General features: G+C 38.6%; 1 protein-coding gene across 1 annotated transcript; it reads right to left on the bottom strand.

Moving 5' to 3' along the window:
- Window positions 1–688: 688 nt before the first annotated feature.
- Window positions 689–24,894, bottom strand: LOC127429165 (S-phase kinase-associated protein 1). Its single transcript, XM_051678038.1, has 6 exons — window positions 24,742–24,894; window positions 24,040–24,136; window positions 23,858–23,931; window positions 16,680–16,823; window positions 1,423–1,563; window positions 689–1,322 (listed from the first exon to the last, which is right to left on the bottom strand). The coding sequence occupies exons 2-6, from the start codon at window positions 24,134–24,136 to the stop codon at window positions 1,287–1,289; spliced, it is 492 nt and encodes a 163-aa protein (XP_051533998.1). The 5' UTR covers window positions 24,742–24,894; the 3' UTR covers window positions 689–1,286.

The following is a 24,894-nucleotide window of genomic DNA, read 5'->3' as shown; positions in this document are numbered from 1 at the left end:
CGATATTTCTGTATTATAAATTCTTTATTCTAATATTTTGAGATACTGGATTTTTGATTTTCATGAGCTGTAACCCGTAATCATCAAGATTAAAATAAAGGCTTAAAATATTTCACTTTGTTTAATGAATCTAGAATATATGAAAGTTCCACTTTTTGAATTAAAATATGGGGGGAAAAAATAACTTTAAATTTACAGTATTCAGTAAGTTACTGCTTTAATTTCTTATTACACTTCAATATTTTAGAAAAATTGCAAAGTCATCAAAATTATAAAATACCACAAATGGAAGTTTAGTGGTGTGACCAAATGTTTTTTAAAAACAAAACTTATATTCGAGCTTCATCAATAAGCCAGTTTGTCTAGATTACAGCTCTGCACACTCTCATTCTCTCAACCAACTTCATGAGGTGCATCCTGAGAAGCTTTTAAAAACATACTGAATCAGTTCCCATGTATGCTGGACACTTCTTGGATGATTTTCTGTCGATTTTCAAAAAAAGGTATTATTTGTCAAGAAATGTATACCTACAGTAGGAACTAATTTCCACAATTTTAGTACAAGCCATTATAATTCAGTTAGGTTTTTACCAGATGCTATGATAGAACTTTAACAATCGGTCTGCAACAGACTCGGTAAAGACAGGCTAACGATGAAATTAGATATACCAAAAAGGAAAATGACAAATCCCACAATAAGTTTTATTCTTCGAAAATAAAAGATTGATAATCCTAATAGCCACTTTTACGAGCAGAACTGTAAAAGACGCCCAGTTCTATACAATGAGCAGAGTAAATTAAGTGAAAGAATACACATTTACTTTAACAAGTACTTCCAGTTTACAAGACATGTTTCAACATTTCAACCTTCAGATTTCCTATGGTTAAATTTTATCAGCACAAATAAGACTAGGTTTATAAAATCCCCTCAAGCTATGTTTGTTTCTCAAAAAAAAACAAAGGATTCTGATTACTCTTCTGACAAAGTTCTGTAAAAAAAGAAAAAAAGAAAGTTGTGTACAGCAGCCATGAAAGGGAGTGCATGTTTTCTACATGAATAAGGGTGAAGACTACTCATTCCAGTGAAGAAGTAAATGATGGAAAAATAGGGGGAAAATCTTTTGGACCACACAAAGCAATGAAAATTGTCATGCTAGCAAAACACAAGGGATTTGACTGTTTATTTGTGTTGAATCTGAACAAATATGAACAGCGCAGTGCAATTTCTTTCAATCATTTTTGTTTTCTGGAACAATCGGTAGTGTTAAAGTGTATCAGGATATTCTTCACTTCTCTTCACACCACTGGTTCTCCTTGCGTACCTGCAGCAAACACACAACACAGAACATTCTGGTAAGTCAAAGAACATTACAGCATGCACGGTTTAACAAAGGAGAAACAGGAAATGAGCGTTTGCTTTACCTGGGCTTCCTCTTCCTCTGTAAAATCATTCTTGATATTGAAAGTCTTTCTGATCTCTTCTGGGGTTTTGCCTTTGATCATGTTCGCAACTGTCTTGCAAGTAACATCTAGCAAACCTTTGATGTCCAAATAATTTGCCGCCTAAACAAAGGAAAGAAAGATGAAAGTGAGGAAATGGAAGTGTGCTTGATGAGGCCATTACAAACATTGTGTTTACACGCAACCCGATGGCTGCTGCTTGATTTGCAATGTTCTTTCCCTGCCTCTTTGATGCACGAAAGACGACTCATGTCGCTACTTGTGGTAAGGCCATCGATAGCTCTGTGGCGACATCATGCAAGAGGGTGTCGTCACCTGTTACAAACCATCTTGAAACACACTGGCTCTGTCTGTTCCAAAACCTAGTGAGCTACCTTGCTATCTACACAGACACCAACACTTTGCATTACACAAGTAGTAGATATCGCCTGATGACTGCTTTTACCGATATTTATTTAAGCAATATTTACATTTTTCTGCTTAATCTTTTTGTTTTTTGTTAATATTGAATCTACCAATAAATGGTGCCATCTGGTGGGTGTGTACAGAACAGCACCTAAAACACAAATACACTACTGTGAGCGCAGCAGGATGTTCACAGGTAAAGGAACTTAATGTTGTTAAATGTTATCTTTGTTAATTTAGTCACTGAATGCTGCTAGAGCTTTTAACCAAATCCACATGTGCAAAACTTACATAAACATTTACTGCCTTTTCTGCATTAATCATCATCATCCACATAATCTCAACTCTGGAAAACAGTGTAATATCTTTGTGTAAAGACGCAGTGTTTTAGCTTACCAAAAAAAGTAATGTTTCCATCAAAGTTATGAATTTAATTCAATGTAAAAAATAGTAATATCACAAAGACAATTTTGCAGTGTTATCACCCCGTGTGTTCAAGAGAACAAAATCATCATTGTGGAAATTTGCACAAAATAGAAATGAAAATGGAAGTTATAGCCACTATGGTTCTTTTATTAAATGTGATAAATTACTTGCGGTTAACAGCGTGCAAATAAAACACTCAGACGAAATTGATGTTTGCTAGCATTCAGTGGCTGATGTCTTATGTCTGGGAGCAAAAGCATGTCAGACAGTTCTGGGAAGTAATAGCAGTCAATCCTTTTCATGACAGGCTTTTTAATTTTATTTTAGCATTACCAAAGCAACATTTGAGATGCCATGAGATACTGACATTCTCTGAGTGAAAAGTTCTCTGAAATTTTTTGAAGCAAATGTATATTCCTTTAAAACTTTCTATAGGAATATATTCAGTTAACATGTTTATATCATATACATTTTTCATGTGCACTTTGGAAACTATTTCTTTTTATCTGGGTATTTCCAACCAGAATTTTCTGTGTGATATCCCAATATTCCACATGTTTGTTAGACCTCAATAATGAATTAAACATGACTTGTTTGCTTACAAATATGCTCCAGAGGGTAAGCTACTTTTAAAGTACACTCAGTTTAGGACTGAGTCCTACAGAAGGTTTGTGAACTTTTTTTATTAAATTTAGCCAAATTAACTCTCTTCAGCTGACGTTTGACTCCACCGAAAGACGTTCTTGTGACGCTCCACACTACAGCTCAGTAGGTGGCGGTAATGCACCATAAGATGGATTGCCAACTGCCAATAAACATCACAAGAAGAAGAAACACTTTCTTGCCTGTGATAGCACTATGGATCATGAAAAAAAGTTTAACTAAATAGTACATCAATAAACAGCATTGGTGTTGATGTTGGAGTTGTTGTGTTCAGTTGAAAGCTGTATTGTATTGTCAGCGCTGTCTTGCTCGGTACACAACGATATTAAATCAGCTGGATAGCTAGCTGCTAGCTAGTGGCTTATAAGCCTCAAAGATTATTTAGCTGAGATTGGCCACTTCTATTAAAATGAATGAGAGAAATTGGAATGCTCAACCAAGGAGCTCTGAGTACCCAATGGTCAACAGATGTAGAAAGGAAGTCCCGCTTACAGTTAAAAGAGCCAATAACCTTTTAGATACAGACATCACCTGTCAATCAACTCTAGATGCACATTAGCTACACGAGCCAGGAAAATTGTGGTTTTGAGCATAATAGTAGGTTAAGAATCACAATTTATTACAGATTTTATTGCTGATTTGAAATATGTTCTTTGATCGTAATCTTGACCAACCGTTTTTGAGAGTTTGCTCTTTCTCCATTCAAGTAGATAGGAGCTGCACTGGCATGACTGGAAATAGCGTCCAGAGAGTGCTCCAAAGATGGCCGACAGTGGACTGACTTGCTAGATATACTTTGGCCTCATTGCAGTTTCCATGACAGCAGGGTTGTCTGCTAATACTTCCTAATAGACTGATTACATGACAGTGATTCACTTAGCTAGTTTTGTTTATAACTCCACCGAACTGCTTGCATTTTTAGCGACACGTACCGGATTCAATCATCTAGATGTACGACATAGGCTAAATATAGAAAATTACTCAAAAGTTTATCATCGATATCGGATTTCTTTTTCTAATAAATATCAACTTAATTTTATCGCCCAGCCCTAATGGTCTGTCAATAAGTATTTAGTTGGCAAAGAAAAACATTTGTAATAGTTCTGATATTATTCTGATAGCATGCCTGAACAGTGGTACTTTATGATTGTGGTGGTGTATTTACAGTGTTTTTTTTTTTTTTTTGTGTATGATTATTCCAGTGAACTGACTTATAACTAATATCTCAACATTTCAGAAGACACAAGAGTAGTTTCAAATTTACTTGCATTTGAATTAGCCTATATTTTTGTAAAGTTAATTTGTGATCTAAAATATATGTATTTATATTTTATGTATATACACAGGTGACGCGAATAACGTTGATCATCTCCTAACAAGGCCACATGTCAAGGTTTGGGTAGATTAAATGGTAAGCGAACAATCAGTTCTCATAGTCAACGTGTTGAATGCAGGAGAAATGAGTAGGGGTAAAGACCTGAGCGACTTTTGCTCCCGGTCAGCAGTGGCAAGTACCTACTGACAGTGGTCCAAGAAGGGACAAACCACAAACCGGTGACAGGATGTTGGGTGCCCAAGGCTCATCGATACGCGAGGGCAACGAAGGCTATCCTATCTGATCCAAACAGACAGGTCTACTGTGGCACAAGTCACAGAAAATTTTAATGATGGTTAGGCAGGAATGGGTCAACACACAGCACCCTGCTGCGTAGACGCTGACCGGTCAGAGTGCCCATGATGACCCCTGTCCACCGTCAAAAGCGCCTACAATGGGCACGTGAGCGTTGGAACTGAACCTTGGAGCAGTGGAAGAAGGTCGCCTGGTTTGATGAGTCCCATTTTCTTTTACATCACGTGGATGGTCATGTACATGTGCACTGTTTACCTGAGGAAGTGATGGCACCAGGATGCACTGTAGGAAGACAAGCCGATGGAGGGAGTGTGATGCTCTGGGCAATGTTCTGCTGGTAAACCCTGGGTCCGGCCATTCATGTGGACGTCAATTTGACACGTGCCACCTACCTAAACATTGTTGCAGACCAGGTACACCCCTTCAAAACAATGGTATTCCCTGATGGCAGTGGCCTCTTTCAGCAAGATAATGCACCCTGTCACACATTGTTTGGGAATGGTTTGAGGAACATGATGAAAAGTTCAAGGTGTTGCCCTGGCCTCCAAATTCCCCAGATCTCAATCCAATTGAGCACCTGTGGGATGTGCTGGGCCAACAAGTCCAATCCACCGCGGCTCCACCTCATAACTTACAGGACTTGAAGAATCTGCTGCTAATGTCTTGGTGCCAGATACCACAGGACACCTTCAGGGGTCTTGTAGAGTCCATGCCTCAGTGGATCAGCACTGTTTTGGCAGCACGTGGAGGACCAACAGCATATTAGGCAGGTGGTCATAATGTTTTGGCTCATCTCAAATCAAATCAAATCACTTTTATCGTCACACAGCCATATACACAAGTGCAATGGTGTGTGAAATTCTTGGGTGCAGTTCCGATCAACATAGCAGTCGTGACAGTGATGAGACATACCAATTTACAATAACATCAAATTAACACAACACAATTTAAAGTCTAATATACACAATTACACACAACACAATATACAAATAATAACATACACTGTACAGTATACAATACACACAATATAGATACACATTATTCAATAAAAATAGTAATATATAGTATATATAAAATGTACAGTAGGTTGTATTGTACTGTATTGACATTCAGGCTGTCGGTTGATAGTCAGTTGTTAAGAGAGAATATAATATAATAATAATATAATTTATGACAGTCCGGTGTGAGATATAAGAGTAATAAAGTGCAGTGCTGATGTATTTTGATTGTGGGAAATCAAGAGTTCAAAAGTCTGATTGCTTGGGGGAAGAAGCTGTCATGGAGTCGGCTGGTGCGGGTCCTGATGCTGCGATACCACCTGCCTGATGGTAGCAGTGAGAACAGCCCATGGCTCGGGTGGCTGGAGTCTCTGATGATCCTCCGAGCTTTTTTCACACACCGCCTGGTATATATATGTCCTGGAGGGAGGGAAGCTCACCTCCGATGATGTGTCTGGCAGTTCGCACCACCCTTTGCAGTGCTTTGCGGTTGTGGGCGGTGCTATTGCCATACCAGGCGGAGATGCAGCCAGTCAGGATGCTCTCTATAGTGCAGGTGTAGAACCGTGTGAGGATGTGGCGGTTCATTCCAAACTTCCTCAGCCGTCTCAGGAAGAAGAGGCGCTGATGAGCCTTCTTCACAACGACTTCAGTGTGGATGGACCATGTGAGTTCCTCAGTGATGTGGACACCCAGGAACTTGAAACTGCTGACCCTCTTCACTGGTGCTCCATTGATGGTCATGGGACTGTGTTCTCTGTCTTTTCTTCTGAAGTCCACCACAAGGTCCTTTGTCTTACTGACGTTGAGGGAGAGGTTGTGCTCCTGACACCAGTGTGTCAGAGTGTGCACCTCCTCTCTGTAGGCTGTTTCATCATTGTCAGTGATCAGACCTACCACCGTCGTATCGTCAGCAAACTTAATGATGGCATTGGAGCCACAGTCATGTGTGTACAAGGAATACAAGAGTGGCTGAGAACACAGCCCTGTGGGGCTCCAGTGTTGAGGGTCAGTGATGAGGAGATGTTGCTGCCCATTCTAACCACCTGGCGTCTGCTTGACAGGAAGTCCAGGATCAAGCTGCACAGCGAGCTGTTTAAGCCCAGAGCCCGGAGTTTCTCATCTAGCTTGGAGGGCACTATGGTGTTGAATGCTGAGCTGTAGTCTACAAACAACATTCTCACATAAGTGTTCTTTTTTTCCAGGTGGGAGAGAGCAGTGTGTATTGTAGATGCAATGGCATCATCAGTGGAGCGGTTGTTGTGGTATCATTAAACCTCTGTAAATTTTAATTTTCTCATCTGTGTATATTAGTTAGGGGTGTAACAGCACGAGGGACCGAATGTCCATTTAAAGCACGAGACAGATCTGCTCTGTGCAAGAGAAAATTAAAATTTACAGAGGTTTAATGATAGTGCCACATTAATCTACTATTTATAATGCTGAATATTATGTATAATAATGCTATGGGGGAATATAATCCTAATGGTAAATGTCATGTCTTATTTGATTTCATCAGTTAATTATTATTATTTAATTGGATAAGCACACATTTTCATTAAATATTTATTTTTGAAAATTTTTAGATGTAATCAGAGACAATATTTTTTTAGAAAAATAATTGTTTTTATTTAAAATATTTTAAAATGCACAGTACATTCAGAAAGTATTCAAACCCCTTAATTTTTTTCCACATTTTGTTATGTTGCAGTCTTATGCTAAAATGCTTTAAATAATTTATTTTTTCACATGAATCTACACTCCATACCCCATAATGACAAAGCAAAAACCAAATTTTTGATAACTTGTTTGATAAATTTATTAAAAAGAAAAAACTGAAATATCAGGTCTGCTTTGTCATTATGGGGTATGGAGTGTAGATTGATGTGAAAAAAAAAAAGAAATTTATCACAAGGCTGCAACAACTGTGCAAAAATGTGAAAAAACATGAAGGGTTCTGAATACTTTCTGAATGCACTGTATGTAATCAGTGACAGCGTGTAAGCAGCATATGTATCTAACTTTATTCCATATTTTCCGTAAGCAGAATTATTAGCTAATATTTTCATTTGGTGTCCCCATTGCCCTGTTCTGGGCTGATTTTTAGTCCCAGTCCATCTTTGATGGATCATTTAGCACTTTTAAGAACAGTATTTTTAACTAAATTTAAAATGAAAGGAAATGTTTTGCATGTCTTTTAAGTATTGTGAGGTCAATGCCAAGATGTCTGATAGCCCAACACACATCAATTCATGGAATAATAAAGAACTTTCGACTTCAGACAACATCATTCAGGCACATGGTTTCTCTTACACTGGTACACTGATGACACACAGCTCTACTTGTCTTTCCAGTCCAATGACACCACAGTGACTGCTCGAATCTCTGCCTGTCTGGCAGACATCTCGGCCTGGATGAAGGAACACCACCTGCAACTCAACCCAGCCAAGACCGAACTCCTTGTCTTTCCAGCCAACCCTGCTTTTGAACAAAACATCACCGTGCAGCTGGGTGCAACTACAGTAACGCCTTCCAAAATGGTCAGAAATCCAGGGGTAACCATCGATAAACTAAATTTCACAGACCACATCTCAAAGACCGCAAGATCATGTAGATTTACACTCCACAATATCAGGAAGATAAGACCCTTCCTCTCTGAACATGCCACACAACTTCTTGTTCAGTCACTTGTCATAACTAGACTGGACTACTGTAACGCTCTCATTGCAGGCCTCCCTGCATGTGCAATTAGACCCCTCCAAATGATCCAGAATACAGCAGCACATCTGGTCTTTAATGAACCAAAGAGAGCGCATGTTACACCACTCCTTGTCTCTCTCCATTGGCTGCCGATTGATGCACGTATCAAGTTCAAGGCTCTGATGCTGGCATACAGAACAGTCACTGGGTCTGCTCCAGCACACCTAAAATCATTTCTGCACAGCTATGCGCCCACTAGAAGCCTGCGGTCGGCTAAGGAACGTCGCCTTGTTGTACCAACACAAAGAGGCACCAAAACACTTTCCTGGACTTTCAGCTTCATCATACCACGTTGGTGGAACGACCTTCCCAACTCCATCCATGAAGCTGACTCACTTTGTCTTCAAAAAACGACTAAAAACACATCTTTTCCATGAGCACTTAACCAGTCACTAATTGTTGCACTTTAATCTGTTTTGAATACTATTCTGATGCTAGTGAAACTTTTTAATATGGCACTTTTTCGTACCACTGTCTCCTTAAGATGATTCGCTTATATTTTCTTCTTTTCTAAGTTGCTTTGGATAAAAGCGTCTGCCAAATGAATAAATGTAAATGCAAATGCAAATCTGAACTCTCTCACAAAAGCTGAAATCTACACCTGAATATCACCACGTGTGATAAATTGCAAATCACCTTTGCATTGCTTTACAAAGCTGAAATCTTCACTTGAATATCACCAGTGTGATAAATTGCAAATCACATTGCTGCCCCCACTTCTCTCTCCCCCTTCTCCCCTTCAACAGCTCAGGACCAATACAAAGACACAAGATTTATATGTAATAATATAACAAATACCATGAAAACAAAGAATGCAACTGTATGTGTTTATATCATTTAAGAGGTCTCTGTGCGACTGGTATAATGGTCTTTTCCCCATGTCGGTAAAACTAATGGTGACAAAGATATAAGGTCTTTGCCAAATACTGCATTATTCTGGAGGTCTATCCCCCTCCTTGACCTACAATGTAAATGATCTCCTGTATGTTAATACGGTTAAAACCCCAGGTAGTCAGGAACCCATTCACCCCCAAATTCTCACTGTTCAGAGGATAATACCATTTGGTACACAATGTTTTCTGTCTGGATACTTAAGGAGAGATGGCAAAGGAGCTCAGGAAATCTGTAGTCAGATCTGTGTGTCGTTTTCTCTACCAGGTATGCGATTCTTATTTCTTATGTTTTGATAAATGTTTAAATTTGACTTATTATTGTCTAATTGGAATTGATGAATGTATTATTTTACCTGGTAAATAAATTGTTATATTTGAGTTTATTCTGATTTACTCTGAAATTATTGTCTTTAGTAGATTACGTTAAGTCCTTGTTTCCGCAAATCTACGACCAGGTTAGTAGCGGACCAAAGGTCAGTTCTGAGTGGAGCATGGGGCACACCGACTGAGAATTTAGAGCTCCGACTAACAGACTGGCATTAGTTCAAGTGTACTTAAGAGTGTACAGGCTCGATATGGAATTTCCGTTTAGGACAACATGAAGTTGATCGACCAAGCCTAAATAGGGTGTAGTCTAAACCTTTGGTTATTGTAATATTTTTCTAGCTAAGTGTGCGTAGGAAACTATAGCATGATTATATAAAGCTATTTTTAACCTAGGTATTGTTGGTCTATCTTTGTAAAGTTTAGGGTCATGACCTCTGGGTAGAAATAATGTTAATCTAAGTGTTTACTAAGGGGACTAAACAAAATACTTTTAGATAAAAGATTAAACATGAGCAGCCATCTAATTAGTATTTAGCCAATTACCTCTGTCTAATGACCAAGACTGGCTAATTTGTGACCGTGAGATCTGCGTACACGGCCAGCGTGAGACTCTCTAAGCGACACAGGAATCTGAATGAACGAGTACAATATAGAGTTAAATACGATGATCAAATGTTAAACCAAATTAATAATAATAATAAAGACTGGAACATTAATATATCCTTGGAAACTTTTATAATTGGAGTCAGATAAAATAAACAGGGATCATAAAACAAATAATATAGTTATTTAATTGGAACAAAATAAACTTAATGTGCATGATAAGACAGAACGTGCAGGAGACCTTCAGCCACTCCAATGGATACCGTCCTTGGGCCATTGGGTGGCCTCCCCCTTACAGTATTAATAATAATAATTTCAAAAAAAATCAAAAAAAAAACTTTCAATCTTAACTTTTCTTGATTCAGGTTTAGTTTAAAGAATCGTGAACCAAACCGTGAGTTCAGTATCTTGAACCGAACCAAATCATAAGATCCCTATATATTAGTAGAGGGTTCCTCAATTAGTTTTCATCAAGGGCCAAATTTTGTCAGTGTTACAATGACAAGGGCCACCACGCTCGGTGTTACGACAAAGTATTTGTGCTGCAGCTATTATTATTTTATTGTTTTTGTTGTTAAGAGTCACAACACATATTCTATGTCATATTCAGATTTTTTATTGGCTATTTTTCTTAGTATTAGTATCCCGTTTTATTTCTTTAAACAATTATGAACATTTTGTTTGAATACAGACACACAAAAATAAACAACTTTGTCTGTTGACAATTAACAAATGAACAAAAAAACAAAAAATAAACTTTAATGAACTAACTGGATTTCCATGTCCTCCATACAAGTCAACTGTTCTTACTCATCTCTAAATGGGATCACCTCCCTGCACTTTCGCAAAACTGCAGATTCAATAATTAGACCTATTAGCATTAATATTGTTATTGTTCTTTGATTTGATGGGGGTCAAACTGTATTTGTATTCATTGACATCTACTCACCATTCAATGAGATATGTGACAGCGACTGGCTAAACCAATGCTTCTGATGTTGGGGCTATACTCTGTTGTAGCAATCCTGAGACGCTGATCAAGATGTGCACTGGACAGTCTGTTTCTATCCTGGTTCTTGATGTTCATAATAGAAAACGATGACTCACAGATGTAGGTGGAGGGGAACATTGAAAGTAGGGACATTGAAATGAATCTGCAGTTTTTGAATTTAGCTTGGGAAACCACATTTGTCCAAAAGCCACTCACACTAACTTCCTTGTGTTGTGCTCTGAGCAAGTTATACTTTGACATTTCCAAAATGCTTCATCTAAGGATGGAGCCAGACGTATGGCCTCAGCAGTCCACTGGCCATCTGCTGGAACTGAGAACGGCTGTTTTAGGAACAGAAGTATTTCACTCTACAGATTAAAGCTCTTAAATCGCTCCGTGAAATTATCTGCCAGTCTCGTTATGAAGTCGCACATCAGCGTGTCCTCTTGCATCTGGTGTTTCTCACAATGCTGTCGCAAATGTGGAAAGTGTAGCTTTCTTCCTTTAAGATCCTGTTCAAAAAGCATCAGCTTCGAACGGAAAGCTTCAACGGCTTCGTACATGTCTGCAACAGTGTGGTTCTTGTCTTGCAATTGCAAATTAAGATGATTTAGATGAGACATCACTGCCTGGTACAGCAACAGCACCGCCCTCAAACGCAAAGCCCTGCAAAGGGTGTTGCGAACTACCAGACACATCAGAGGTGAGCTTCCCTCCCTCCAGGACATATATACCAGGCGGTGTGTGAAAAAAGCTCGGAGGATCAGAGACTCCAGCCACCCAAGCCATGGGCTGTTCTCACTGCTACCATCAGGCAGGCGGTATCGCAGCATCAGGACCCGCACCAGCCGACTTCATGACAGCTTCTTCCCCCAAGCAATCAGACTTTTGAACTCTTGATCTCCCACGATCAAAATACATCAGCACTGCACTTTATTAATCTCACACTGGACTGTCATAATTATATTTCTCTTAACAACACACTGGCAACTGACTATCAACCGACAGCTTGAATGACAATACAACACTATACGACCTTACTGCACATTTATATATGTAATTATGTGTATATTATTTTTGTAAATTGTGTTGTGTAAATCTGATGTTTACTGTAGATTGGTATGTCTCATCACTGTCATGACTGCTATGTTGCTCGGAACTGCACCCAAGACAATTTGGCATCCGTGAACGGCTTTTTGGCCTTTGCCAGGTTCCAAGCCACACGCAAGGATGCTGCTGTGTAGGGGTGTAAGGATCCATTGATTTGGATCGATGCATCAATCCAATAACCAACGATCCAATGTTATCGATACATCGATACGTTTTAAGATGCACCTTTATTTGAATATTCTCATGTCAGCCACGTCCGTACGCATTTCCGTCAGGCAATGAAGCAAACTTATTACATTCATTTCACTTTATGAGCACTAAATACCCTTATCTTATGGAACAAGGATGTGCGCAGGGTCTGTGAAGCCAAATTGCGCTCTGCTATCCATGCGCATGTCAACCAAGCTTCCCGCGAAACACGAGCTCCAGTGACAGGATCAGTGTGAGCACGTCAACCGGGCGCTTCTTAAAATGCAAACTCTCATGACAAACGTAGAGCAGCTCACATGCGCGATTAATTTGGGCCTCCATCGATATTGTTGCGCATGCGACCCATTTGAATTTTACATGAGAATTTTATATTTAAAAGCACCATGGAGCAGTTCAACCATCATGTGAAACGTCTTGACAACTCCGACATTCTGAACAGCACTAGCATTAGTTATAAGACTTTACACATATTCACATCAACACCCTTACTTACATTAGTTGTAAAGTTCCAACATAACTAACATTAACCCAGTTAACTGTAACAGAATTTTTCATTACAACTGTGGAAGTTGTAGCCAAGAAAACTGAATAGCATGGATAGCTGGAAACAAGTCATGGGTATGTAAGAGCTTTGAATTGAATTAAACTGAAAAATATGCTGTCATCAAACGACTGATGATCACCTGTGTGTGACGTTATTTTGATATTATTATCTGTATAATTTTCTTCAACATCTGAACTAACTTATTTTGTTGTGGATGTACCAATGTGGATACTAAATTTGCAAATTTGAATATTTACTCAATAAAATATTCAGATTATATTTTGGTTGCATTTGAGGGCAAAAAAAAATAAAATAATTGATTGTGTTAAATAGACACATAATATCGGAATATCGATCACAGGGCCCTGAATCTAATAAAATCGAAATCGTATCGCGGCAGACTTTAAAGAATCAGCAAATATCGGATCGCAGGCCAAGATAATCGATATAAGATCATATCGTGATGAAATGTCCGATTTACACCCCTACTGCTGTGGCATTCTCCTGCACTGATGTGGTTTTGTGAATAACAGCAACTGAGTGCTTGTAAGCTGCCACCAAATGTGTTACCTTCTGTCATAATTATTTCTTTGTGGTAATCAACATTATGCCACAAATGCTGTCGAATGACCTTAACTTGTATTGAACCCGGAATATTCCTTTAAGGGTCTTATACTTAATTTACATTGAGAAATTCTATAGCCTAAATATTTTTTTGTTATTTAAGTCTGTACATCTTTGGGATTATCTTGAACCCAAACTAATTCACCATCACCAATGCTTTTAACATTCATAACATGACGCAAAAAAACTGAGGCCTAAAGGACAATATAAACCACTTACAGGTGCATCTCAATAAATTAGAATGTTGTGGAAAAGTTAATTTATTTCAGTAATTCAACTCAAATTGTGAAACTCGTGTATTAAATAAATTCAGTGCACACAGACTGAAGTAGTTTAAGTCTTTGGTTCTTTTAATTGTGATGATTTTGGCTCACATTTAACAAAAACCCACCAATTCACTATCTCAAAAAATTAGAATACGGTGACATGCCAATCAGCTAATCAACTCAAAACACCTGCAAAGGTTTCCTGAGCCTTCAAAATGGTCTCTCAGTTTGGTTCACTAGGCTACACAATCATGGGGAAGACTGCTGATCTGACAGTTGTCCAGAAGACAATCATTGACACCCTTCACAAGGAGGGTAAGCCACAAACATTCATTGCCAAAGAAGCTGGCTGTTCACAGAGTGCTGTATCCAAGCATGTTAACAGAAAGTTGAGTGAAAGGAAAATTGTGGAAGAAAAAGATGCACAACCAACCGAGAGAACGGCAGCCTTATGAGGACTGTCAAGCAAAATCGATTCAAGAATTTGGGTGAACTTCACAAGGAATGAACTGAGGCTGGGGTCAAGGCATCAAGAGCCACCACACACAGACGTGTCAAGGAATTTGGCTACAGTTGTCAAATTCCTCTTGTTAAGCCACTCCTGAACCACAGACAACGTCAAAGGCATCTTACCTGGGCTAAGGAGAAGAAGAACTGGACTGTTGCCCAGTGGTCCAAAGTCCTCTTTTCAGATGAGAGCAAGTTTTGTATTTCATTTGGAAACCAAGGTCCTAGAGTCTGGAGGAAGGGTGGAGAAGCTCATAGCCCAAGTTGCTTGAAGTCCACTGTTAAGTTTCCACAGTCTGTGATGATTTGGGGTGCAATGTCATCTGCTGGTGTTGGTCCATTGTGTTTTTTGAAAACCAAAGTCACTGCACCCATTTACCAAGAACTTTTGGAGCACTTCATGCTTCCTTCTGCTGACCAGCTTTTAAAAGATGCTGACTTCATTTTCCAGCAGGATTTGGCACCTGCCCACACTGCCAAAAGCACCAAAAGTTGGTTAAATGACCATGGTGTTGGTGTGCTTGACTGGCCAGCAAACTCACCAGACCTGAACCCCATAGAGAATCTATGGGGTATTGTCAAGAGGAAAATGAGAAACAAGAGACCAACAAATGCAGAAGAGCTGAAGGCCACTGTCAAAGAAACCTGGGCTTCCATACCACCTCAGCAGTGCCACAAACTGATCACCTCCATGCCACGCCGAATTGAGGCAGTAATTAAAGCAAAAGGAGCCCCTACCAAGTATTGAGTACATATACAGTAAATGAACATACTTTCCAGAAGGCCAACAATTCACTAAAAATGTTTTTTTTTTATTGGTCTTATGATGTATTCTAATTTTTTGAGATAATGAATTGGTGGGTTTTTGTTAAATGTGAGCCAAAATCATCACAATTAAAAGAACCAAAGACTTAAACTACTTCAGTCTGTGTGCACTGAATTTATTTAATACACGAGTTTCACAATTTGAGTTGAATTACTGAAATAAATGAACTTTTCCACGACATTCTAATTTATTGAGATGCACCTGTATGTGGGACTGCTCTACAGACCTTTAGACCTGGGACTGGTTGCATAAACATAGCCATTAACTTAAGACTTTGTCTAACAATAAGTCTGACTAGCTAAAGACACCATAGAAAGCCTGTTGCATAAAACAAGCTCACAGTTGTCTTTAGTAAGACAGTCTAATTGGCATTGCATTGTGGGAAAAGTAAGACACTGAACAGCTTCAATAAAATGGCAGACAGTGGGTGCTCAACAGTTTTTCTTTGCTGGAAAATATTAAAAGAATGCAATGCTTCAAAATCAATTGAATGAACAAATTTAGTGATTTTAACCCAAATAATAAAAGAAACTTAAGGAATTTTGTTACCATTGTAGAAGTCAAATCTTCTACAAAGTCTCAACTCAAGTCATTTTATCCCTCAACTGAAGCCCCCACAAGCTCTGCTGACAGTTATTTTCTATAGGGGCTTTTCCACTGCACGGTACGGCTCAACTCGACTCTGCTCGCTTTTTGGGGGTTTTCCACTGTGAATAGTACCTGGTACTTTTTTTAGTACCACCTCGGTTGAGGTTCCAAGCGAGCTGAGCCGATACTAAATATGATGTCAAAACCCTGCAGATCACTGATTGGTCAGAAAGAATAGTCACTACCAGCATCACTGGATTTGCGACACGGGACATCAACCCGCTAGTTTTAAAGTTAGCAACAGCGATAGCAGTATCATTTGTTCACGCGACTTTCGAATTGTAAAAAGAAATGGCTGTGCGCAAAACAACGCCGTGGTCAATAAACGAGGTATGTTCCTCTCGTTAGTAGCCAAGGAGAGGATCCAACGAGAGCTGGATGGGGTGACACAACTATGACGGTCAGCCTATAATCCCACCCACGTTGAGGCTGCACTAAACTGCAGTGGAAAAGCAAGCTCACAAAAGTAAAGCGAGCAGAGTTGAGTTGAACCGTAACCTGCAGTGAAAAAGTGCCATATGGCAACATGGAATGTATACGAAAGTTAGCCTATGGGTCTGCAGTCTTACATTTTTGTCTTAAATTAAAACGATCTAAGTTATTATGCAACTGACTGAAAAAGACCAAATTTTTTGACAACTTGTAAGACTAGTCTAAAACAGTTTTATGCAACTGGCTCCTGAAGCTCTTCTACCCAACAATGTCAAATCCCAGCTTCTAACCAACACATGATATACATCTAGCACATTACAGGCAACGCATAAAAAGAGGCATCGGTTTTACTGACCAGAATGAGTTCGAAGAGGGTGCCCTGGTCTACTTTAAGGAACTCCTGGTCCCACACAGGGATGTCATCTGTTCTTTTCTCTTTATTCTCATCGTCTTCTGGGGGAGGAGGGTCATCTTTATGGTGGGTGCACCACTGAATAACCTGTTGGCATATTAAAAGACACTGTAAGGCTCAGTACAGGATGAAAAAACTATGTATAAGTGTAGAAGTTTTAACTGAGATAAAAGCCACTTAAGCCAATGAAAGAGCAAAATCATTCTATACCAGAGTGATTGACACAGCAACATCTCTCTCCCTTTAGATGGCACACCCATGAACTGCCCACAATGCATTCACTGACCATCTGATGCATATTGCAAACAAAAAGGCAAACACTTTCTCATTTTGCAAGTTCTAATCTGACTGGCTGGTTTCCCGGAGTCCATCGGGAAACAAAGTAATGTTAACAAGGTACTGGGGTAAAACAAGCAGCACTTTGAGGAAAACGAATCACAGGATTTGTCAAAGATTGTCATGTTAGTGGCACCAAATCTGGAAAGATATTTAGATATTGGTTTGAGGCACTTGGTAACAAGTTTACTGGACATCCATGTGCAGAACTGTATATTCTGTTTTGTTTTCTGAGGTGGTTTCATACTGCGCGTTTGCTGCCGTCCGAATCAGAGTGTGATTGTTTCTGGTGCCCCCCTGCAATGTTAGTCTGGTTTCAGACTCTTTCAGATTCTGTCGAACACCGGTGCTTTTCCGTCATCACAAGCATGCAATGATAAAGAACACAACGCAGGTCACTATATTTGTGTGAGTTTTTTTTATTTGGTGTCATTATGCACACCAGAGTAAACCACACTTGTGCTTGTGCGTCACATGACATAATTCAGCAGATATGCATGTCAGAGAGAAGTCGACTATATCTGATCCTCGCAAACAGCCTTTTCTGTGGAGATAGCTAGTTGCGAGCAATCTATTTGCAGTTCTGCTCATGTTCCCCTGCCACTCATGGTGCACGTGTGTCTTTGTCAGTTATTTTAAGTTATTTTACTTCCTGACAAGTGCAGACCTGATTACAGGTTGCTTTCTCACTCATGAGAACTGAGCCACAGTTCCATTGCAACCGAGCTCAGACCACCTCCTACAGGTAGTCTCGTGTTCGGTACCACAGCCTGCAAAACAGCTTTCAAATAACCAATAACGGTGCTCCGTATCACAGTGTGAAAGCCCCAAGTTACACTACAGTTCAAAAGTTGAGAAACATTACGAAGTTATGTTTGTAAAAAGTTTTTTATTAAATCCTTCACCAAGGATGCTTTAAATTGATCGAGAATTACAGTAAAGACATTGTTCAAATTAATATTTCTATTTAAATAACTTTGTTCATTCTCCACTTGCAGCAATGACACCTTAGGCATTCTAGCAGTCAGTTTTTTCTAGATCTTCAAGTAAAGTTTTATCCTAAGCGTTATGTAGCACTACTCAGATGTAATTATCTTCTAGGACACTTTTAACAAACTTTCCAACCAAATTTTATAACCAACACCTCAAACTTTGATTCATGCATCCATAAAACGAATTTCCTGTAATTTACCACTTAATCTTTTTAAGTTTGTTTTCACATTCTACCCTTTCCTTCTTATTTGCCAGTTTCAGATCTGGCTTTTTCTTTGAAAGTCTGCCTAAAATGCCAACATCCAAGAGTCTTCTCTTCAATGTTGTAGTTTGAGTTCTTTTTTCAAGACAACAGTGCATGCAATAGCTTTCATCTCCCAAAAAGGACCATTGACTGATGAAATTCTAGAGGGGTTAATTTCTTTTCGGCCATTTTTAAAACCAAAATTTGACTTAGGGGAAATGCAATTGTACATAATTATTCAGCAACTGAATGTCCACATGTCATTAAGTAGCACAAATATTTTCAACTGTTCTGTTCTTGAGTATCAAATTAGCACATTAGAATAATTTCTTAAGGATTACAAGACACGTTTATTTTCTTAGTAGACTGGAGTAATGACTGCTGAAAATGGGGCTGACATAATGGGTAAAAATTTTATTTTAAAATAAAAATATAAAAGTTATTTAAAACTAGAAAAACTATTTGCAGCATTACTAATGCGTTTATCATCAATTTAATGCATTCAAGGGAAGAGAAGCATCAATTTCTTTATAAAAAAACAAAAAAAAACTTTTGTGTTCCCGAACTTTTGACTGGTAGTGTACATCTGTGAAATAACCAATACTTATTACTTTTAGAAATTCTGACCACAACGTCTAGACACATGACCTCTAATTAGCTCAGTGTTTTTCTGTAAAGCCAGTCGCAGATCACTATGCAATATTTGAGCTTTTCCATTCTATTATATCGATATATATATATATATATATATATATATATCCTATATATAAGCCTGCCCCTAAACATCACTTAAAAACAACATTAGGAATGTCCTGATACTGGTATAAGAATCGGGTCTGATACTGTGCTCATGTACTTGTACTCTGCCTCGTATCAATGCTCGGACACCAAAAACCAATAACATCTGACGTACAAATGTGATTCCATAAACATTCAGCACACAAATTTAAAATCACATTATGTCCTAGTGTGATTATTAAACCGCAAATGTGATTTAATGAGATAAATGCAGGGCTCCAGACTAAGAAAATAACTAAGGAGCCACTGGCTCCCAAACTGAAACATTTAGGAGCCAAATGGCTGTTTCAGTTGCCACATCACAGAATTGCTCAATTTAGATTGTTGTTCAAAAACCAAGATAGAAAGCTAAAGACAAGACAGCTAATAGCTCATTAATCGGGTGTCTAGTATATATACTGTATAGTTGAGAGCACAAATTTGCATTCCCCTTTTATCTCATAAGTTTTCACACTCCCTTCAGAATTTATACAAATATAAGGGATAAAAGATCTTTTGTTTTATTTAGTACTGCCCTTCAGACTCTACATAACAGGTATTTACATAAAGCATAGTATGCATATAGTAGTGTGTTGCCTTCTTGAGTGAATGTTCGTCCCTCAATGGCATCAAAAGCTGAGATTCATTTATATAAGTTTACATACACTTTAGCCAAATACATTTAAACTCAGTTTTTCACAATTGCTGACATTTAATCGTAGAAAACATTCCCTGTCTTAGGTCAGTTAGGATCACTATTTTAAGAATGTTAAATGTCAGAATAATAGTAGAGCGAATGATTTATTTCAGCTTTTATTTCTTTCATCACATTCCCAGTGGGTCAGAAGTTTACATACACTTTGTTAGTATTTGGTAGCATTGCCTTTAAATTGTTTAACTTGGGTCATACGTTTTGGGTAGCCTTCCACAATAAGTTGCTGGAATTTTGGCCCATTCCTCCAGAAAGAACTGGTGTAACTGAGTCAGGTTTTCCACAGATTTTCTATCGGATTGAGGTCAGAGCTTGGTCAGAGGTCAGTTGTCCTTAAGCCATTTTGCCACAACTTTGGAGGTATGCTTGGGGTCATTGTCCATTTGGAAGACTCATTTGCGACCGAGCTTTAATTTCTGGCTGATATCTTGAAATGTTGCTTCAATATATCCACATAATTTTCCTTCCTCATGATCCCATCTATTTTGTGAAGTGCACCAGTCCCTCCTGCAGCAAAGCACCCCCACAACATGATGCTGCCACCCTCATGCTTCACGGTTGGGATGGTGTTCTTCAGCATGCAAGCCTCACCCTTTTACCTCCAAACATAACAATGGTCATTATGGCCAAACAGTTCAATGTTTGTTTCATTAGAGCAGAGCACATTTCTCCAAAAAGATATTTGTCCCCATGTGCACTTGCAAACTGTATTCTGGCTTTTTTATGGTGGTTTTGGAGCAGTGGCTTCTTCCTTGCTGAGCAGCCTTTCAGGTTATGCCGATATAGGACTCATTTTACTGTGGATATAGATACTTGTCTACCTGTTTCCTCCAGCATTTTCACAAGGTCCTTTGCTGTTGTTCTGGGATTGATTTGCACTTTTCACACCAAACTAAGTTCATCTCTTGGAGACAGAATGCATCTCCTTCCTCAGCAGTATGATGGCTGTGTGGTCCCATGGTGTTTACACTTGAGTACTATTGATTGTACAGATGAACGTGGTACCTTCAGGCATTTGGAAATTGCTCCTAAGGATGAACCAGACTTGTGGAGGTCCACAATTTGTTTTCTGAGGTCTTGGCTGATTTCTTTTGATTTTCCCATGATGTCAAGCAAAGAGGCACTAAGTTTGAAGGTAGGCTTCAAAGGTAGGAAAATACATCCACAGGTACACCTAAAATCCTATCAGAAGCTAATTAGCTAAAGGCTTGACATCATTTACTGGAATTTTCCAAGCTGCTTAAAGGCACAGTTAACTTTGTGTATGTAAACTTCTGACCCACTGGAAATGTTATATAGTCAATTAAAAGTGAAAAAATCTGTCTGTGAACAGTTGTTGGAAAAATTACTCATGTCATGCATAAAGCAGATGTCCTAAACGACTTGCCAAAACTATAGTTATACAGTTGTGCTCAACAGTTTGCATACCCTGGCAGAAATTGTGAAATTTTGGCATTGATTTTGAAAATATGACTGATCATGCAAAAATTTACATTTAAATCTTTTATTTAAGGATAGTGATCATATGAAGCCATTTATCATCACATAGTTGTTTGGCTCCTTTTTAAAACAATGATAACAGAAATCACCCAAACTGCCCTGATCAAAAGTTTACATACCCTTGAATGTTTGGCCTTGTTACAGACACACAAGGTGACACACACAGGTTTAAATGGCAATTATAGGTTAATTTCCCACACCTGTGGCTTTTAAACTTGCAATTAGTGTCTGTGTATAAATAGTCAATGAGTTTGTTAGCTCTCACGTGGATGCACTGAGCAGGCTAGATACTGAGCCATGGGGAGCAGAAAAGAACTGTCAAAAGACCTGCGTAACAAGGTAAAGGAACTTTATAAAGATGGAAAAGGATATAAAAAATGCCTTGAAAGCCTTGAAAATGCCAGTCAGTACTGTTCAATCACTTATTAAGAAGTGGAAAATTCAGGGATCTCTTGATACCAAGCCAAGGTCAGGTAGACCAAGAAAGACTTCAGCCACAACTGCCAGAAGAAATGTTCAGGATACAAAGAAAAACCCACAGGTTACCTCAGGAGAAATACAGGCTGCTCTGGAAAAAGACGGTGTGGTTGTTTCCAGGAGCACAATACGACGATACTTGAACAAAAATGAGCTGCATGGTCGAATTGCCAGAAAGAAGCCTTTAACACCCTGACATGCCTCACAACTTCTGGCACACTGTAATTTGGAGTGACGAGACCAAAATAGAGCTTTATGGTCACAACCATTTGGAGAGGGGTCAACAAGGCCTATAGTGAAAAGAATACCATCCCCACTGTGAAGCATGGTGGTGGCTCACTGATGTTTTGGGGGTGTGTGAGCTCTAAAGGCATGGGGAATCTAGTGAAAATTGATGGCAAGATGAATGCAGCATGTTATCAGAAAATACTGGCAGACAATTTGCATTCTTCTGCACAAAAGCTGCGCATGGGACGCTCTTGGACTTTCCAGCATGACAATGACCCTAAGCACAAGGCCAAGTTGACCCTCCAGTGGTTACAGCAGAAAAAGGTGAAGGTTCTGGAGTGGCCATCACAGTCTCCTGACCTTAATATCATCGAGCCACTCTGGGGAGATCTCAAACGTGCGGTTCATTCAAGACGACCAAAGACTTTGCATGACCTGGAGGCATTTTGCCAAAAAGAATGGGCAGCTATACCACCTGCAAGAATGTGGGGCCTCATAGACAACTATTACAAAAGACTGCACGCTGTCATTGATGCTAAAGGGGGCAATACACAGTATTAAGAACTAAGGGTATGCAGACTTTTGAACAGGGGTCATTTCATTTTATTCCTTTGTTGCCATGTTTTGTTTTGATTGTGCCATTCTGTTATAACCTACAGTTGAATATGAATCCCATAAGAAATAAATGTGTTTTGCCTGCTCACTCATGTTTTCTTTAAAAATGGTACATATATTACCAATTCTCCAAGGGTATGCAAAGTTTTGAACACAACTCTATACATATATGAGTGCATATATTAAATTGATTTGATATATTATACATATATGGTGACTAGACTTTAAATTACTGTCACAATCATTTTAGTCGCAGTCTGGAGCCCTGTAAATGTATACTTTGCATGTGCTGCACGCTTCAAAGTAAATGTGTGGTGCCGGTGTTGTGCTGAGAGCCCCTTGTCTCATACACAGAAAATACCATCATGAGCATTGTTTGTAGCAGATGACAGCGAGCAGAGCATTAATTTACTTTGTAGTGCAAGGCACATACAAACTACATATTTATTTAATTAAAAATCAGCCATTTGCAGTTTAATTATCATATTGGGTCATGCAGCAACCTGCTTTTCTGGATGCGAGTAGCCATCGTTAAAAACACACAGAAAACAGAAAGGGCTTCACACCAAAATAAAAGCTTCCGCCACAATAAAAGCTCAATTTAAATAAATAAAAAGTACTAACATAAATATATCACTACTGCATATAGGTATGTAATAATCACTCTAATACTACTACTAATACTATAATAAATGACTATTTATATTACATTTAAGCAAAATCTGTGATGCTTTGTTATGCAGCACTTCACTTGACAAAAAGTACTGTGAGGTTTTGTCTAAAAGCTTTTCCTTTGATAAAAATAATACAATGTTATATTGAAAAGTAACTGTTCCATTTTCATTTGGTTAAAGATTTAACGAATTAATTTAGACACCATTTTGATATGAGAAAGAAAAAAGAAAAAAAAAAAAACAGGTAACGGTGAGTACCCAAAAAGGAAGTATCGGTACACTTTCAACAAAACAAAAAAACAAAATGGTATCGGGACGTCCCGAAACAACATGATTTATCGCTTCAGATGTCAGTCAGTCAAACATGTTGTCCTGTCAAATTGAGATTTTGTTTTTTTTTTTTTTCAGATAGGCTACATGTGGACCAGACTTTCTGCTGACAGTGAAAAGTCTGTGTGAGCCTAGCAAATGGCAAAACGTTGTAAGTGATGTTTTTTGTGATATTGAACCTAATGTCAATCCCATTAAAGCAACTTGAGAATGTTGTGAGAGATTGATGTTTTACCTTCTTCAGGATAGCTGCATTAACATTGGGCAGAGGGACTGGGTCATCATCGCCTTCATCATCCATCCCCAAATCTGACCATACAAGAATCATATTTAATGCAACCAAAACTAATCCAGATAGTAGAGTGTGAATGGGTCATTTAAACATGAGTTTGAACATGATATCTGAGCTGAGCTTACCTTCAAGCATGGTTTTTATAGTGACAGACTGCTTGGCGATTTCAACATCCACCTCAAACATCTCTCCATCAGAGCTCTGCAGTTTAATAGTCGGCATCTACAGGAATAGCAATAAAAAACAAATAATAACATATCTGAAGAGTTATAAACACTGATATGAAAGCACAGGAATATGAAAATCCCTCATGTGTTAATGACTCATGCTAGCTGTGTTAGCTCACTTTAAACTAACAATCAAATTCAACAAAAATACCAATGAGATACATTGATTTTGTAGTGATAAACTGAATTCAGTGGTGTTTATTTTACACAACAAAAATGATAATGATACTTAAAGAATGAAACAGAAAATCTGTTTAACCAGTTTATTGTCCAACTCGCTTTTATATCTAAAACACGTTCAAGGTGTTAAAATAACTAAAAATGTATTTAAAACCCTATTCCAGTGACTGCTGTAAGATTCATAATACCTTAACACTGGACGATAAACATCATAATAACAATAAACAGCATCAGTGTGTGTGATGCTAAGCTAATGTTAACAGCGCGGCTAAAGGCCTCTAATAGCAACCGCTGTTTTCATAATCTCAGCTGAGTTAAAATATTCGAATAGTAAACAACATTTCACACAAAAAAACATCACTTCACTATATGAATATGAAACCTGACACATTCAAGTCGCAGATACGATACCGTTCTTACCGTGACTGGGATCGTGAGAGCGAAGAAAGGATCAAACTGAACGTCAACAAGGCCTGAAACTCACTGGCACCAGTGTGTGTTTGGCTGAGTAATACCCAAGTTTTTATTGCAAGTCAGTCCACTGTCGGCCATTTTTGGAACACTCTCGGGAGG

The sequence above is a fragment of the Myxocyprinus asiaticus genome, chromosome 38 (assembly GCF_019703515.2).
Source record: "Myxocyprinus asiaticus isolate MX2 ecotype Aquarium Trade chromosome 38, UBuf_Myxa_2, whole genome shotgun sequence".
NCBI classification, from domain to species: Eukaryota; Metazoa; Chordata; class Actinopteri; order Cypriniformes; family Catostomidae; genus Myxocyprinus; species Myxocyprinus asiaticus.
Note: the sequence above shows the minus strand (reverse complement) of the source record. Positions and strands in the feature narration are given on the sequence as shown.